Raw genomic sequence first — 14681 nt, 5'->3', positions numbered from 1 at the left:
TAAATTCAATAAGAATGCAGTTTTTGCTACAAATTATATTGCTTTCCACAGTTTTCCTAAATATTCACAACAACAACAACACAATTCTGTCCAATTATTTAAATAATGCTATGCCCAAGAGCAGGGTAGCGATTTTTTCAATAAAAAAAAAATTGGTTAAAAATTAGATTTTCGGTTTTTCATTTCAAATTTGAGTTTAAAAATTACGTTTTAAATTTTTGATTCCAATTTTAGGAATTAAATTTAAGCTACTGGGATTAAAAATTAAAATGTCATTAAGTATTAATTAAAAATTTAATGATCAAAATTTTAAAATTTTAATTCGATTTTGTGAATTAAATCTTAGATTTTGTGATTAATTCGTTTTTGAGAGTAAAAATTAAAATCAAAATTTTTTTTAATTAAGCAAAGAATTTTAAAATTAAATTTTTTTCTAAATTAATAATTACTGAAAATTAATAAAATTTGAATTTTCTAAACTTCATAATTAATGAAAATTTTTATAATTAATTAATTAATTGGAATGATTAAAATTTTTAATTTTTAACTAGATTTTGGGATTAAAAATTAAGTTTTACATTTTTTCTAAATTAATAATTAATGTAAATTAAAATTAAATTGTTGAATTAATTAATCAGAATAATTCAAATTTTTAGTTCGATTTTGTGATTAAAAATTAAAATAATTTTTTTTAATTAATAAAATTTAAATTCTTAATTAATAATTAGTGAAAATTAATAAAATTATAATAAAAAATATAATTAAAATTGATTTTTAAATAAGATTTTAGCGATAACAAAGTAAAAATAAAATGTTTTTTTTATGTTCATTTAATTACTTTTTACTGCATTCTTTGCAGCCCTGCACATGAGTTGCATTACTTTACAACAACACTACTTAGCATAATCAATATTTTTGTGCCGACTTTCAATTATTTAACACAATTTCATGCTTAAAGTCTGACTCGTTCACTTCACAATATTTTTCCTAAAATATACTTTTCGAAATTGTCTCAAGTGCCATAGCATTTGTTACTTACTGTTTGTTTTTGCTTTTGTTTTCAATTAACATCAATGACATGCAGACATAAGTTAAATGTTCTATGCAGAATTATATTTCAATTGAATTGTTTTTGTATTTTATATGTGTGTTTATATGTTTTTGTGTATGCTTTTTTATACATATATGTATGTATGTATGTAATTAGTATATATTAACAACTGATTTAATATAATATTGACTAAAAAACGGCTGTAATTCTCTTTTATATTAAAAATATTAAAGTTAAAAAAACTAAAACTAATTTTTTCTTAATTTTTTTTTCCACTCCAACATCGCATTTGTTCTTGTACATCCCCAGTGGTGGGTTGTACCATAAGTATGTATGTATGTATGATACGATTTAGTCTAAGTATTGCACTAGCTTCTTTATTAAATTGAAACATAACAATCAGCGGAAATGTATGTGTACTATATAAGTATGTGTGCATACATATTTATATATTTAAGTGTGAGATGTAAAATGAACCTAAACTTTATTTTTCATTTATTTTTTATTTTTATTTTTTAAGCATAAACAAGTAGTAGTAGTTAGGCGAAATATCAATCCACAGCTCGAATTTTGTTTTGCGGGCCTTTTGCGGAGTTTTGTCTTTAACAAACCACAATATTACCGAAATCCACCACTCGCAGTTGCTTCATTAAGCCAGCATTCGCTTATGCCCAGCTTTAGTGGATTTTTCAGTAATACATAAATAATTTATTTTCTATGCTCACCACTTTTTTAGAACTATTTCGCTAACGGTACAATTTTGGACACACCCTAGTATACCAAACAAGAGGACATGACACTCACATATGCCTCAATTAATAGATTTTAACAAGCCAATTAGCCTAGTTTTTATGTTTATGCTCTTTATACATATGTTTTAAATTTCACTGTTAAGCTTAAAAATTAAAAACACGCATATTTTGTCGATGGTTTGTTATGTTTTTCACCACACAAAGGAGTTTTGTTCAATTTTACTAAGCTAATTTGAGAAGATCAATACAAGAGTTTAATTTATATAAAAAAAAATGAAAATTAAAAAAAAAGAAAATCAAAGTGAAAAAGAAAAAAATGACGAAAAAAAATTAATTAAAAATTAAATATAATTAAAAAATAAAATACAAAAAAAAAATGAAAATTACAGAAAAAAATAAAAATATCTAAAATTAAAAAAAAAAAAAAAATTTAGTTAAAATATTAAAATTAAAAAATTATGATAAAAAAATAAATTAAAATTAATAAAAAAAAAAAATAAAAAGATAAAAATTAAATTTAATAAAATTTAAAATAAAAAAATTTGAAATTAAAAAAAATTAATTTAATAAATTGCAAATTAAAAAACAATTAAAACGAATTCAACTAAAAAATTAAAATTAAAAAATTATGATAAAAAAAATTAAATTAAAATAATAAAGAAAAAAAAAATAAATAATAAATATTAAAAAAAAAAAAATTAATTAAAAAATAATGACAAAAAAATTAAATAAAATTAATGAAGAAAAAAATTAACTTTAAAACAATATAGTAATTAAATGCTAATACCATTAGTAACCACAAGTTGTTTAAAACGAATATTTCCTCACTTTTCACTTTTTCTTTAAACAATTGTAAACTCAATTCTTTCTTTTCAGCTCTTTTTCTTTATAACCTTCAAATGAGTTATGCTCTTCTTATCTCGCAGCAAACAACTAACGGCGAAGAAAAGCATGTAAAAAAAATAACTATATTCATAATAACTGTAAATGACTAAAATGCTACAAATGTACTTAAACAACAACTATTATTGAATGTTCCGTGTGTTGTTTCTGTTTTTAGAGAAAACGCCAATTTACCATAAGGTGTTGAAATACGTCCAAAAGCACACACACTTAGTCTAATTTCATCTTGAACTTAATTATTATTAGTCTAAAGGAAGCTTTAGTTTGTCGCGGTGTCAAGCAACAATTTTTAAAAATTTAAGGAAAAAAAAATTATAAAAAAAATAAAGAAAAAAATTTATTAAAAAAAAAAATAAAAAAAAAATAGATATTTAAAAATTGTATATATTAAAAAAAATATTAAATTTTTTTTTATTTATATTTATAAAAAAAGAAAAGAAAAAAAAATAAAAAAATTGATATTTAAAAAAATATATATGTATCTATTTAAAAAAAATATGTTTAATATTTTTTTTTTTTAATTTATATTTATAAAAAAATTAAAAATTATATTTATAAATTTTTGTTTGCAAACAGTGCTGCGTTAAAAAATTATTTTAAAATAATTTTCCAAACAGCGCTGCACAAAATACCCACTACATTGGCGCGTCTGGCGGACGTTCATTTTCTTTCAACTTCATATGCATGAAATTCGCATTAACAGTTACGACCGCTGATTTGTTTACACGTTTTTATGTTTTTTTAAGTTAAAAGAACTTATATATGAACAACGCATTCAATATTTATAATACAAATAAACAAATAGCTAAATTATTGATATCATTCTTTAACAAATATGTAGTATTCGTATATGTGTTTTTGTTGTTTTTGTTTTGTCAGTATAGTATACGCTTAAATTTAATAGTTTTTGCAAAATCTCTAGTTGGTTATCAAGTCGCCAAGACTTTCTTTGAGTGATTGGAAAATTTGCAATTGCTGCTCCGGTTTCAAGTTATAGATCTGGCAGAGAGAATTGAAAATTTTTCATAAATTTTATTAATCAAAAATATATCAAAAGCAACATGTAACGCACCTGTGTCAATATCTTGGATGGTGCTGGCGTTCTTATAAAACTGGAAATGTAAACATTCACAAATGTGGCCATTAAGAATTGGCAATCGAAACGATCCATAATACCGCCATGACCGGGTATCATATCACCAAAGTCCTGTGGAATGAAGGCAACAATTAATAACAATAAAAAAAGAAGAAGAAGAAACACATGCACCATTCACAGGTGTATTTCATTAAGCATAAAAGGATGTACATATATTATATTGATTTTGATAGGCCATTTTGTATGGCAGCTATATGCTATAGTGGTCTGATCTGAAAAATTTCTCCGTAGATTGTAACGGTCCCTTGGGGAATTATTTATGCAAAATTTCGTGAAGATAGCTTGTCAATAAAAAAAATTTTCCATACAAGAACTTGATTTTTATCGGTTAGTTTGTATGACAGCTATAATATATGATGATCCAATCTGAACAATTCCTTCGAAGAATGTAGCGTTGGCTTAGACAATAATCTGTGCCAAATTTTGTGAAGATATCTTGTTAAATTAAAAAGTTTTCTATACAAGAACTTGATTTCGATCGGTCAGTTTGTATGACAGCTATATGCTATAATGGTCCGGTAACGGCGATTTCGACAAATTAACGGTTTTTTGGGTAGAAAATGACGTGTGCAAAATTTCAAATCTAAATTTTAAAAACTCAAAAGATTATACAAATATTAAATCTCCCATAAGCGGACAACATTTCTGTACGGTTAATAGAGTTGTCCGCTTAATAGATTTCTCTTAATAGGTATCAAAATATGTTGAAACCGGCCAACGTGCATGGTTAATGGAGTTGTCTGCTTAATAGAGTGTCCGTTAAATAGAGCTTTCGTTGTATATAGTTACTTTATAGGGTCTCCGAAGTTTCCTTCTGAGTATTGCAAACACCATGGTAAACTCAATAGGGTATGAAAATAAATCGTACGTCATTTACATGCAATTAATTACCTTTATTTTAAATGCACGCTTAAAGCCGGAAGCGAAGAAACCGCCAAACGGTCCAATAATTGAGCTGAACAAACTCAATGCAACCGAATGCCATACAAATGGATACATACTAAGCGACTTGCCGATGCCAAACTGCAATTAGAGCGTAAAAGAAAGTATTTATTGTTGTTAGTATTGAGTATTGTTGTGGCCCAAGACTGCTAACTCACCACACTTAGGCTGTAATCTTGCTTCGTAAACAAATAACTTGGCTCGCAAGCCATTGTCATGCGGCCCAATTCCTCTGAATACAGTATTGGGCATACAAAATATTGATAATTGCAGAGAATGTAGGAGAAGATGATGCCAAAGATGACTGTCGCAAAGCCACCACCAATAAATCCTTCCCATGTCTTCTTCGGACTTAATTTAATTAGTGGAGTACGACCGAAGAAGAAGCCAAACATGTAGGCCATTACATCGTTGCATACAATCATCGATACGGGCACAATGAACCAAATGAGACCTGAAAAGGGTAAGTAAATATTTTGAAAATTATAATAAAATTATTACCAAATTATAAAACAAAAAAGGGAGTTATGTAAAAATAATATAAAATTTACGAAATGGCAATCCATAGACAGTTGTTGTTGTAGTTGTAGCATATGAAAACATTTTTAAAATAGTTTTGAGATTTGCTGCGGATTGACAGCGCTTTGCGGGTTAGGGTTTTGATAAAAAAAAATTTCAAAAATTTACTGTTTTGTAAAAGTGCCAATAAAATAACAGCATTTGTATAATTTTTAATAATATGGTAGCCTAATTTAATCGAGTTGCTAAAAATATCTGGAAATATTACAAAAATTATGTTAAAAATTTTTTATGAGTCTCTCTGAGTCTCTGATAAAAAAGCAACACATTTAATATACAATTTAAGCTAATAATAACAAGTAAAGCGGAAAAGCACTGCCATGCAAGACTTATTAATATAAACAGCTATTAACCGCAACGTTTCGCTAATAGTATCATTAAATGTTATCTAAACGCATAAATACAATTCAATTATAAGAAAAAAGTGTTAACTTTGGCTGCACTGAAATTACTATACCATTTACAGTGGCATTTATCATAATATAAAAGATCTAATTAGATTTTGAATGATCAGGTTTTATGGCAGCTATACGCTATAGCAGTGCAATCTGAACAAAACAGTCGAAGATCATAGCGCTGAAGCTGATAATAATCTATGCCGATTTTCGTGCAGATATCTTATCAAATAAAAAGTTTTCCATACAACAACTTGGTTTGAATCGGTCAGTTTGTATGTCAGCTATATGCAAAAGTAGCCCGATATTGGCGATTCCGACAAATGAGTAGCTTCTTGAGAAGAAAAAGATGTGAGCGAAATTTCAGATCGATATCTCAAAAACTAAGCGATAAGTTCGCGTATATAGTGACTAAATCGATTCAGCTCTTCATTTATATCTTCTCCTTTTCTGTCATAGACAGCGCTTACGGGGTTAAAGCCGATCATTTATGTGATGTATACTTTATAAGGTTTTCGACATTTCCTACCACGTGTTTCAAACTTTCTGGCAAACTTAATTTTCCCCGTTCAGGGTATAATAACGATAATAAATATGCTAATAAAAAATGCAAATACTCTTATCAAAGCAAACATGCACACATACCTTCGAAAATATTTTGTATGATCAAATAACTCTGTGTGACCACAATCAACAGCGAGACGTGTGTCCAAGCGAACAGGCTGAACTGCTTCATATAATACTTTTTCACCAGCGACAACACAAACCAGACGAAGCCAATGCAATACAATGCAAACGATAGGAAACGGTGATAGGTCACCAAGAATTTCAAATATTCCTGCATCACGTGATTGTTATTATGTGTCATAGTTGTAGTTGTAGTTGCACAAATGTGTTATCGCAAATATAAAAATAGAAAGTATTTTTAGTTTAAAATTTGTTTTTATTTATTTTTTATAACAAACGCCAGCGCTTACCACACGGTTAATAACTACGCCAAAATAATCCACTAAATTTTCGCCATAGAAGAAGTAATTCGATGTCAGCAAGAAATACCAGGACAAACTACGGAACCAGGGTAGACCATGTATGCGATAGACTTGATAACCGATGGAAATGATTTCTTGGAAACACTTGACTTGTACCAGCAGAGTCTAAATGAAAATTTAAATGTACAGCATATTTTTATAATACAAATATAATATAATTTCATAATATAAATATTTGCGCAATTAATTACCGTTATCATAAGCGCCAGTGGGCCGCCGTATATGATTAGTGCAAAACCGCATATCATAATCCAAGTGAAGATGCCACGAATCACATAATTCTTCCATCTGAAGTGGCGAAAAAAAAAGTTGTTTGTAGAAAATGTTGTTGTATTGTACATAAATAGACCGCTAGCTATTAAAATACCAATAATATGTGCGAAAACAAACAAAAGCAAACATATGTACATAGCTGTAGCTATTTTTTTTTTAACGTGTGTAATAGCGTGCGTTCAAGCGATTGCATGAGAAATCTATTTCACTTTTTTCTAATATTCACTGCATGCAAAGCATGCTGATATGTGCCAGCTGTTGTTATTTTTTTTGTTTGTTGCGCTTCCGATGTATATAATTACCTATCCGGTAGATCTTTTAAGGCTGAATCTAAAATTTCCGGTGTCTTATCAGTGCCTTGTGGAAGCGTTTTCGATAACTCATCAACGAATTTATCCTCGGGCAACTTTTCCTCCTCTGAATCGACCTGGAGTAAATGCAAAAATACATGCTTATGTTAATCTATTTATCTCACAGCAAATGCAAATTCTTTAATTTTGAATAAAACAAGTTTTAATCCATTTTTTTTATAGCATAAAAGAGTATGAAAGCATTTTTAATTGATTTTGCTCAATCAGTTTGTATAGCAACTATATGCTATAGTGGTCCGATCTGAAAAATATGTTCAGAGATTGTATCGTTGCTTTGAATAATAATCCAGGCCAAATTTGGTGGAAATATCTTGTCAAATAAAAAAGTTTTCCATACAAGTATATGATTTTGATTGATCATTTTGTATGGCAGCTACGTGCTACAGGGTTCCGATATCGGTGATTCCGACAAATGAGCAGCTTATTGGATAGAAAATGGCCTGTGCAAAATTTAGGATCGATACTTCAATAACTGAGGGACTAGTTCGCTTAAATACAAAACTTCGTTCGCCCTGTGCCATGGCGTATGAAAGTAATAATATAATATAAATGCTGAAGGGTCAATTTCATGACTCAGTATCAATGCTTTGTCATAGAATTATACATTTTGCATTAATAGTCATATGCCATTAAAGTCGTTGAGGTAAACGTGATAACTGCGGTTTAAATTTAAAGCGAAAATTTGCATTCCAGATTTGTATACAATGATATACATATGTATGTTTGTATATATGAGTATATGCACATTAATAGTATAAATAAATTGCCGCCGTTGGTGGAAAATGATTGCCACTAACAGAGTTATCAGTGAGAAGATGGAAAAACTAATTAACAAGCGTTATATATACTACAGACATTAAGCCGCAACAGCACCGTAGATTAATGGAATGTGGCGCCTTGCTTTTACAGTGAGAAATGTTTTTTATGTTGACTAAGTGCAATTTTGTCGGCAGCGGGATATTTCCAGGTTGTCATTTATTTAAAAATGCACAAATATATATACAAATGTATATGTATGTATGTATAAAAGTCTGTAAAATCCATGCAGCGACAAGTTGAGAAAAGCGATTTAGAATCCTAATACAGCAACATGACACCCCATGAAAGTGAAAATTTGCATCCAAATAGGATACCATAGAAATTGATTGCCTGCTCTTGCTGCTGGTTGGAAAGTTGTTAGTGTATACGCCAAAAAAAAAAACAACTTATTTACTTGATGTTATTTGCGTGGGAGCTGACCCTAATGAATGAAATAATTTCACATTCATACATATACATTTATTTATTATTGTTTATTCTCCGGCACCCTAACTTAGATATATACATAAGTATATTTTTCTATGCGCTAATGCCATTTTTTAAAACCATTGTGGTACTGCAAGTCCTTTGTTTCTATTTGAGCATTTGCTGGCGTAAAAAATGTCAAGCTTTGAAAAATATTGCAAAACAGTGCAGATATTTGCGCATTGCTAATCGGAATGTTGGCGCAATCAAATCATACATATGTATATATGTATATACATATGCAAACAAGTGTGCAAGAAATCATATGCAAAAGCATATATGTATGTATATATGAACAATATATACTATACGTATGTAACTAATGGCACGTGTATGTACAGTACACTAATTGGATTCCCTTTGCATTATTTACTCGTAGATACACTATATACATATAAATATATATGCACTTGCAGCCAATATTGTAAAATATATTGACATCGCTCTATTTACTTACAGCAAATATCGTTTTTTCTATTTCCCCACACACGAGTGGATATGTACATACATAATGTACGTACTAATGTGCATCTTCAACGTGTGTCGGCTAATTCCTTATTTTATTTGTTACTTAAAGTTAAGACCTTTCACCTCTTTTGTGGACTTTTGACCATTTAGCAAGAGTTTTGCTATTATCCCCCTATATTTTTTTTCAAATAACATTCATGAACATAACAATTTTGGTGACAACGTCGACAAGTTTTAAGTTGGTCACATATTTTCTTTAATTACAATGCTCCTAATTATTAGAATATAAGTACACCTAAATTAACTAATAAGTTAAAAATTGTGCACACAAGTGTTGTGTGTATTACTCAACTACATACATTTTGTGTTATCTTAAGGGGTATTTAAAGGCAGTGATTGGCGTATTTTAAATCTCGAGATAAGTTTACAAGTAATCTGATTAATGGCACACCTGTAAATCCGAATTTTGATAACTATGATTTATTCAAGGCAAATTTAATCTAGAAACATGCCTTTACGTACAAAAATAAGCCTGCAGTCAGAGCTTCTAAGATTCATTTTATTGTATTTGCCTATACTTCCTTGCACTTGAGCACCACCTATGAATTGAAAATGTAATCATAGCCTATCCTATTACTTACATGATCAGATGAGTCCGCCGCTGAGTTACGTTTGTCACCTTCTCCTGCTTTCTCTCCAGCATCGTCGCTGGCATCGTTCTCGCCTTTTCGACGTCGGACCTCAGCCATAGTTATGCCTCTACGTCAATGAACTAGTCAACACAATTAATTTATGTATTTACTTTGAGTGATTTTCACAATTAATTTTTCAGAGCACTGCTGATTTTAAATGTTTCAATGTCGACGTCGCTGATTTATATTGTATATGTGTATATTAATTTCCAGCAATTTGATGATATATATTTGCAACAATTTAGTGCTGGAGCAATAAAATATGTAGGTAGCTATGTTCACAGCAGTAAGTATGAGTATTGCGTGTTTTGATCCGTCCACCACTAGAAACAAATTTTCACTGAAAATTTTTCTGTTTTTCTTTCATTAAAATTTTTTTGTCATATTTTTCGACGTTTGTGTATGGATTGCCTCATTTGCGCCGTCGCCACAGACAGTAGTTTGTTTTTTATTCGTATGGTGGTTGATCTATACTTGGCATATCTACGTCTCCAGTTGTGTCCACCTGGCACCACTACCTTCACTAGCACCTTCACGGTAAATAGAGATGCTTCCTAGCATCTACTTACTTGCATTTGAAGCTATATGCAGAAATATTTATTTTATAAAGTTTAATGAAATGCATTGCAACTAATTTGGCACTTGATAATGAGCTTTTCACTTGTTTTTCACCGCCACAACAAAAATTGTTTCCAAAATACAGTGAAATGATTTTTCTAATCAATACAGAATACTAACAGAGTTGCCGGAGGTAGAATAAACATATATTATCTTAGTGATAACAAGCCCGAAATACAGATATGAATCATTGTTACACGTCATACAAGCGATACCAACAATTCTGTGAAAAAAAAAGCAAAAAGTGTTTTCAATAGCATTGATAACAATTAGAGTCACATAATGCATATTTTTTATTTGTGAATAATCTATTTTGTTTCATATATACATAAAATAGCAAGGTGTTTGGTTCATATTTTAAGAAAACATTAACTTTTGGTGAAAATATAGTAAAAAGTTATTTAGAGTGAATGCTACAAAATGTTATCGATAACTTTATTATATTTATGTATCAGAAATAAATAATGAGTTACTTATTATAATATGGCATCATTGGCACTAAAACGAGTTTGGCAGCACAGGTTGCAGCGTCTTTTTCTGTAGAGGGTTTATTGAATCACACCGGTTTGCCTCATTTTGTGTGCAAAAATAAAAAGTTATTGAATATTTTGGTGCAAATTTAATCTATACAATAAATATATAAGTATTACAATGGCGGCTGCGTTAAATGGTGTGTTCCCGTCAACGCTACAGGAAAATGTACAGAAATCAAAAATATTGGTTGTTGGCGCGGGTGGTATCGGTTGCGAGATACTGAAGAATTTAGTGCTTTCCGGCTTTCCAGATATCGAAATTGTAAGTTACTAGCATATAAAATGTTGGTAGAAGTTTAAATATTTGTTATTTTTCATTAGATCGATTTAGATACCATCGACCTGAGCAATCTAAATCGTCAATTCTTGTTCCATCGTGAGCATGTGGGTAAATCCAAAGCACAGGTGGCACGTGAAAGCGCATTGCAGTTTAATCCAGATGTGAATATTAAGGCGTATCATGACAGCATATTATCGTAAGTTAAAACTACGCTCTTAATTTTATTATCTCCCTTATTTGTTTCTGTTTAATTTCAGCACGGATTATGGCGTGAGTTTCTTTAAAAAGTTTGACATTGTGCTAAATGCCCTCGATAATCGTGCTGCGCGTAATCATGTTAATCGTATGTGCTTGCATGCCGAAGTGCCATTGATTGAGAGTGGTACTGCAGGTTATAACGGACAAGTTGAATTGATCAAAAAAGGTCTAACACAATGTTATGAGTGCACACCAAAGGCAAAACAAAAGACATTTCCCGGCTGCACCATACGTAACACACCATCTGAACCGATTCATTGCATAGTTTGGGCCAAACATCTTTTCAAGTAAGTCGATTTTAAATCAATCAAAGACGATTAATATTAATGTGCGTTTTTTATTTTTAGTCAATTATTCGGCGAAAGCGTAGAAGATGAGGATATATCGCCGGATATGGCCGATCCCGAAGCCAACACAGTAGATGCTGAAGAGAAGGGCGAGAGCGAGGATAAAGAAGTCGCTAAAACCATACCAGAAACTGAAACGGGCAACGTTGCTCGTGTAAATACTCGACAATGGGCCAAAGATTCTAGCTATGATGCTGCCACATTATTTAACAAATTCTTCTTTGACGACATAAATTATTTGCTATCCATGGCGAATCTATGGAAAGAGCGTAAGGCACCCACACCTTTGAAATGGGACAATGTACTACTCAAACAGGATAATGGCGAAGGAGTAACTGCTGAAGGCTTAAAGGATACTACGAAACATTACCATAAAGTGTGGTCGCTGGCTGAATGTGCCACTGTATTTGCAGATTGTTTAAAGAAACTTAGTGCTAGCTTTTTAAAGCTTGATGATGGCGAGTCGCTGGTGTGGGATAAAGATGATCAGCCAGCAATGGACTTTGTGGCCGCATGTGCAAATATACGTGCTTATATTTTCGAAATTGGGCGCAAATCACGTTTCGAAGTAAAAAGTATGGCCGGCAATATTATACCAGCTATAGCTACAACCAATGCAATTACAGCCGGTGTTGTAGTCTTGCAGACTTTCAAGGTATTGCAGGGTCAACTCGATAAATGCAAGTCAGTCTATATGCGTTTAAGACAAAATCCACGTCAGCAACTTTTGGTACCGGAAAAGTTCCTTACAGCACCAAATCCCAATTGCATAGTTTGTTCATCCGAACCTGCCGTTCATATACGTATTGACACTAAACGTATGCGCATTAAGGACTTTCGCGACGAAGTACTCATTAAAACTCTTAATATGGTTAATCCCGATGTTGTGGAGCCGAATAAGGGTATTGTGGTAATATCTTCGGAAGAAGGTGAAACGGAGTGTAATGAGGAGAAGCTCATGTCCGAAATGGGTATAGTCGATGGTGTGGTGCTCAAATGCGATGATTTCTTCCAAAACTATGAACTTGAAGTTATTGTTATACATTTCGATGCAGAACGTGACGAGGCGTTATTCGAAGTAGCATCGGACAGCAGTCAAATAAAGCAAAAGGGTAGTGAACCAGCTGTGAAAGAAAGTAATGGCAAACAACCAACAAAATCAACTGAAGAAGATGACAGCGCAGATGGTCCATCTACATCTAAAAAGAGTCGGGCAACCGAAGTTGTGGAAGATGATGATGATGATTTATGTTTGATTGAAGATGATGAAGACGGTAATGCAGAGGAAAAAGTTGTTGCGGCGACCGATAAGTTGTCTGTTAGCAGTCCCGTTAAGGAGTCTCCCCCACCACTTCAAGGTGGTGGTAAGCGCAAACCCTCTGAAACGATTGATGACGACATTACTGAAATTAAAGATTCGGACGATGAGGAAGATGATGGCCCAACGCAGATTAAGCGTATGCGCACTGATATCAGTAATGTTTCATCGAATGAAGTTATAAATATTGATTGAACAATTTACAATAAACATTCATCATATTCATTAAATTGCGAAATATCGATGTGTTTTTCATTTTTAAGTCAAATAAATTTATTTATAATCATTCTTATTACAATTCTTAACATCAACAATTAAAACGTTACTTGTACATGTGATATTTTTGTTAAAACAGTCTAGATTCTACATCCTATTAAAGCATAAAATATCTAGCACGGTATGAAAATATATTCTTTTAAGTCGAAAGTGATTACAATGGCTACTTAAGAGATACACACTCACACATCTATGTTAAATTAAAATTTGGCATTATCGTATATAATTAAATATGTGTCTATAGTATAACTAAGATTAACTGTACTCCTCATCTGTGAATAGATAAGTGTAATTTAGCACCTGTTCAGATGCTTCAGCGGTATCACAATAGTAGCTACGCGGTGTTGGTATGCGCTGCAAACACAATGATGATGGCTTTTCACTAAAGCCGGCGTCGTCGCCAATAGCAGATATTGGTTTTGGTTCAACGACACGGTAAAAGTTACAACGTCGACTACCATATATGGGAATATCCGCATCATATGGCGGACTAAGTATATCAAAGAATGCAGCCACGCCGCCAACGGCGGTGATTTCGTGATAATTGCGTTCAGTGGGCGTTAGCGTTGCGCATTCTGTACTAGAACTAACGAATTTCGGTTCATTTGCTTTAACACAAACCTCCAAAGCCTTGGGGTCGTACAACGGTTCATTTGGTTTTAACGGCTGTTTAGTATAACTTTGCACCTTTAGCTTTCCGTAAATACCGCGTAAAAGTCCATGCATGCACGGATGATCATGCAACGGCATTGTATAGCCTTCACGCATCACAAATACACTCATGGAGACAACATCATTTTCCAAAATATGCACATATGTGCACGGTGCTCGTCCAGGTTTCTTGAATAACGTTTCGAATTCCTGCGGCTCAAACTGTATGTCGAAATATGTTAGAAGCTCCGTTAGTTGCTTAAGCGTAGGAAAATTCGTATTGAAAGACGCTTTATTCGATTGATCGAATGTTTTGCAAGCTTGACGCAAGATATTTAACAATAACATAGACATGTTTATAACAGTTTATTTGAACAATTTCTCCAGTTGACTGAAAAGTTTTCGCACTAATAAATAATGGACGTGATTTTTCCAATATGCCAAAAATGAACATCTGTTCAATGTTGTGGTTACTTATAGTGATG

At 31.6% G+C, this 14681-nt stretch overlaps 3 protein-coding genes across 3 annotated transcripts; 1 reads left to right on the top strand and 2 right to left on the bottom strand.

The window, feature by feature from the left end:
- Nucleotides 1-1087: 1087 nt before the first annotated feature.
- On the bottom strand, nucleotides 1088-10644 carry LOC105222459 (phosphatidate cytidylyltransferase, photoreceptor-specific). Its single transcript, XM_049456928.1, has 9 exons — nucleotides 9865-10644; nucleotides 7403-7527; nucleotides 7019-7115; nucleotides 6756-6932; nucleotides 6424-6616; nucleotides 4963-5258; nucleotides 4754-4885; nucleotides 3779-3913; nucleotides 1088-3705 (listed from the first exon to the last, which is right to left on the bottom strand). The coding sequence occupies exons 1-9, from the start codon at nucleotides 9970-9972 to the stop codon at nucleotides 3625-3627; spliced, it is 1344 nt and encodes a 447-aa protein (XP_049312885.1). The 5' UTR covers nucleotides 9973-10644; the 3' UTR covers nucleotides 1088-3624.
- A 403-nt stretch (nucleotides 10645-11047) lies between these two features.
- Nucleotides 11048-13509, top strand: LOC105222458 (SUMO-activating enzyme subunit 2). Its single transcript, XM_011199803.4, has 4 exons — nucleotides 11048-11328; nucleotides 11388-11542; nucleotides 11604-11891; nucleotides 11952-13509. The coding sequence occupies exons 1-4, from the start codon at nucleotides 11185-11187 to the stop codon at nucleotides 13462-13464; spliced, it is 2100 nt and encodes a 699-aa protein (XP_011198105.2). The 5' UTR covers nucleotides 11048-11184; the 3' UTR covers nucleotides 13465-13509.
- An 8-nt stretch (nucleotides 13510-13517) lies between these two features.
- On the bottom strand, nucleotides 13518-14681 carry LOC105222457 (2-aminoethanethiol dioxygenase). Its single transcript, XM_011199802.4, has one exon. It carries the CDS (start codon nucleotides 14548-14550, stop codon nucleotides 13801-13803), a length of 750 nt encoding a protein of 249 aa, XP_011198104.1. The 5' UTR covers nucleotides 14551-14681; the 3' UTR covers nucleotides 13518-13800.

Source organism: Bactrocera dorsalis, chromosome 5 (assembly GCF_023373825.1).
Source record: "Bactrocera dorsalis isolate Fly_Bdor chromosome 5, ASM2337382v1, whole genome shotgun sequence".
Classification (NCBI taxonomy): Eukaryota; Metazoa; Arthropoda; class Insecta; order Diptera; family Tephritidae; genus Bactrocera; species Bactrocera dorsalis.
The sequence above is the reverse complement of the archived record's forward strand: the minus strand, read 5'-3'. Positions and strand labels throughout refer to the sequence as shown.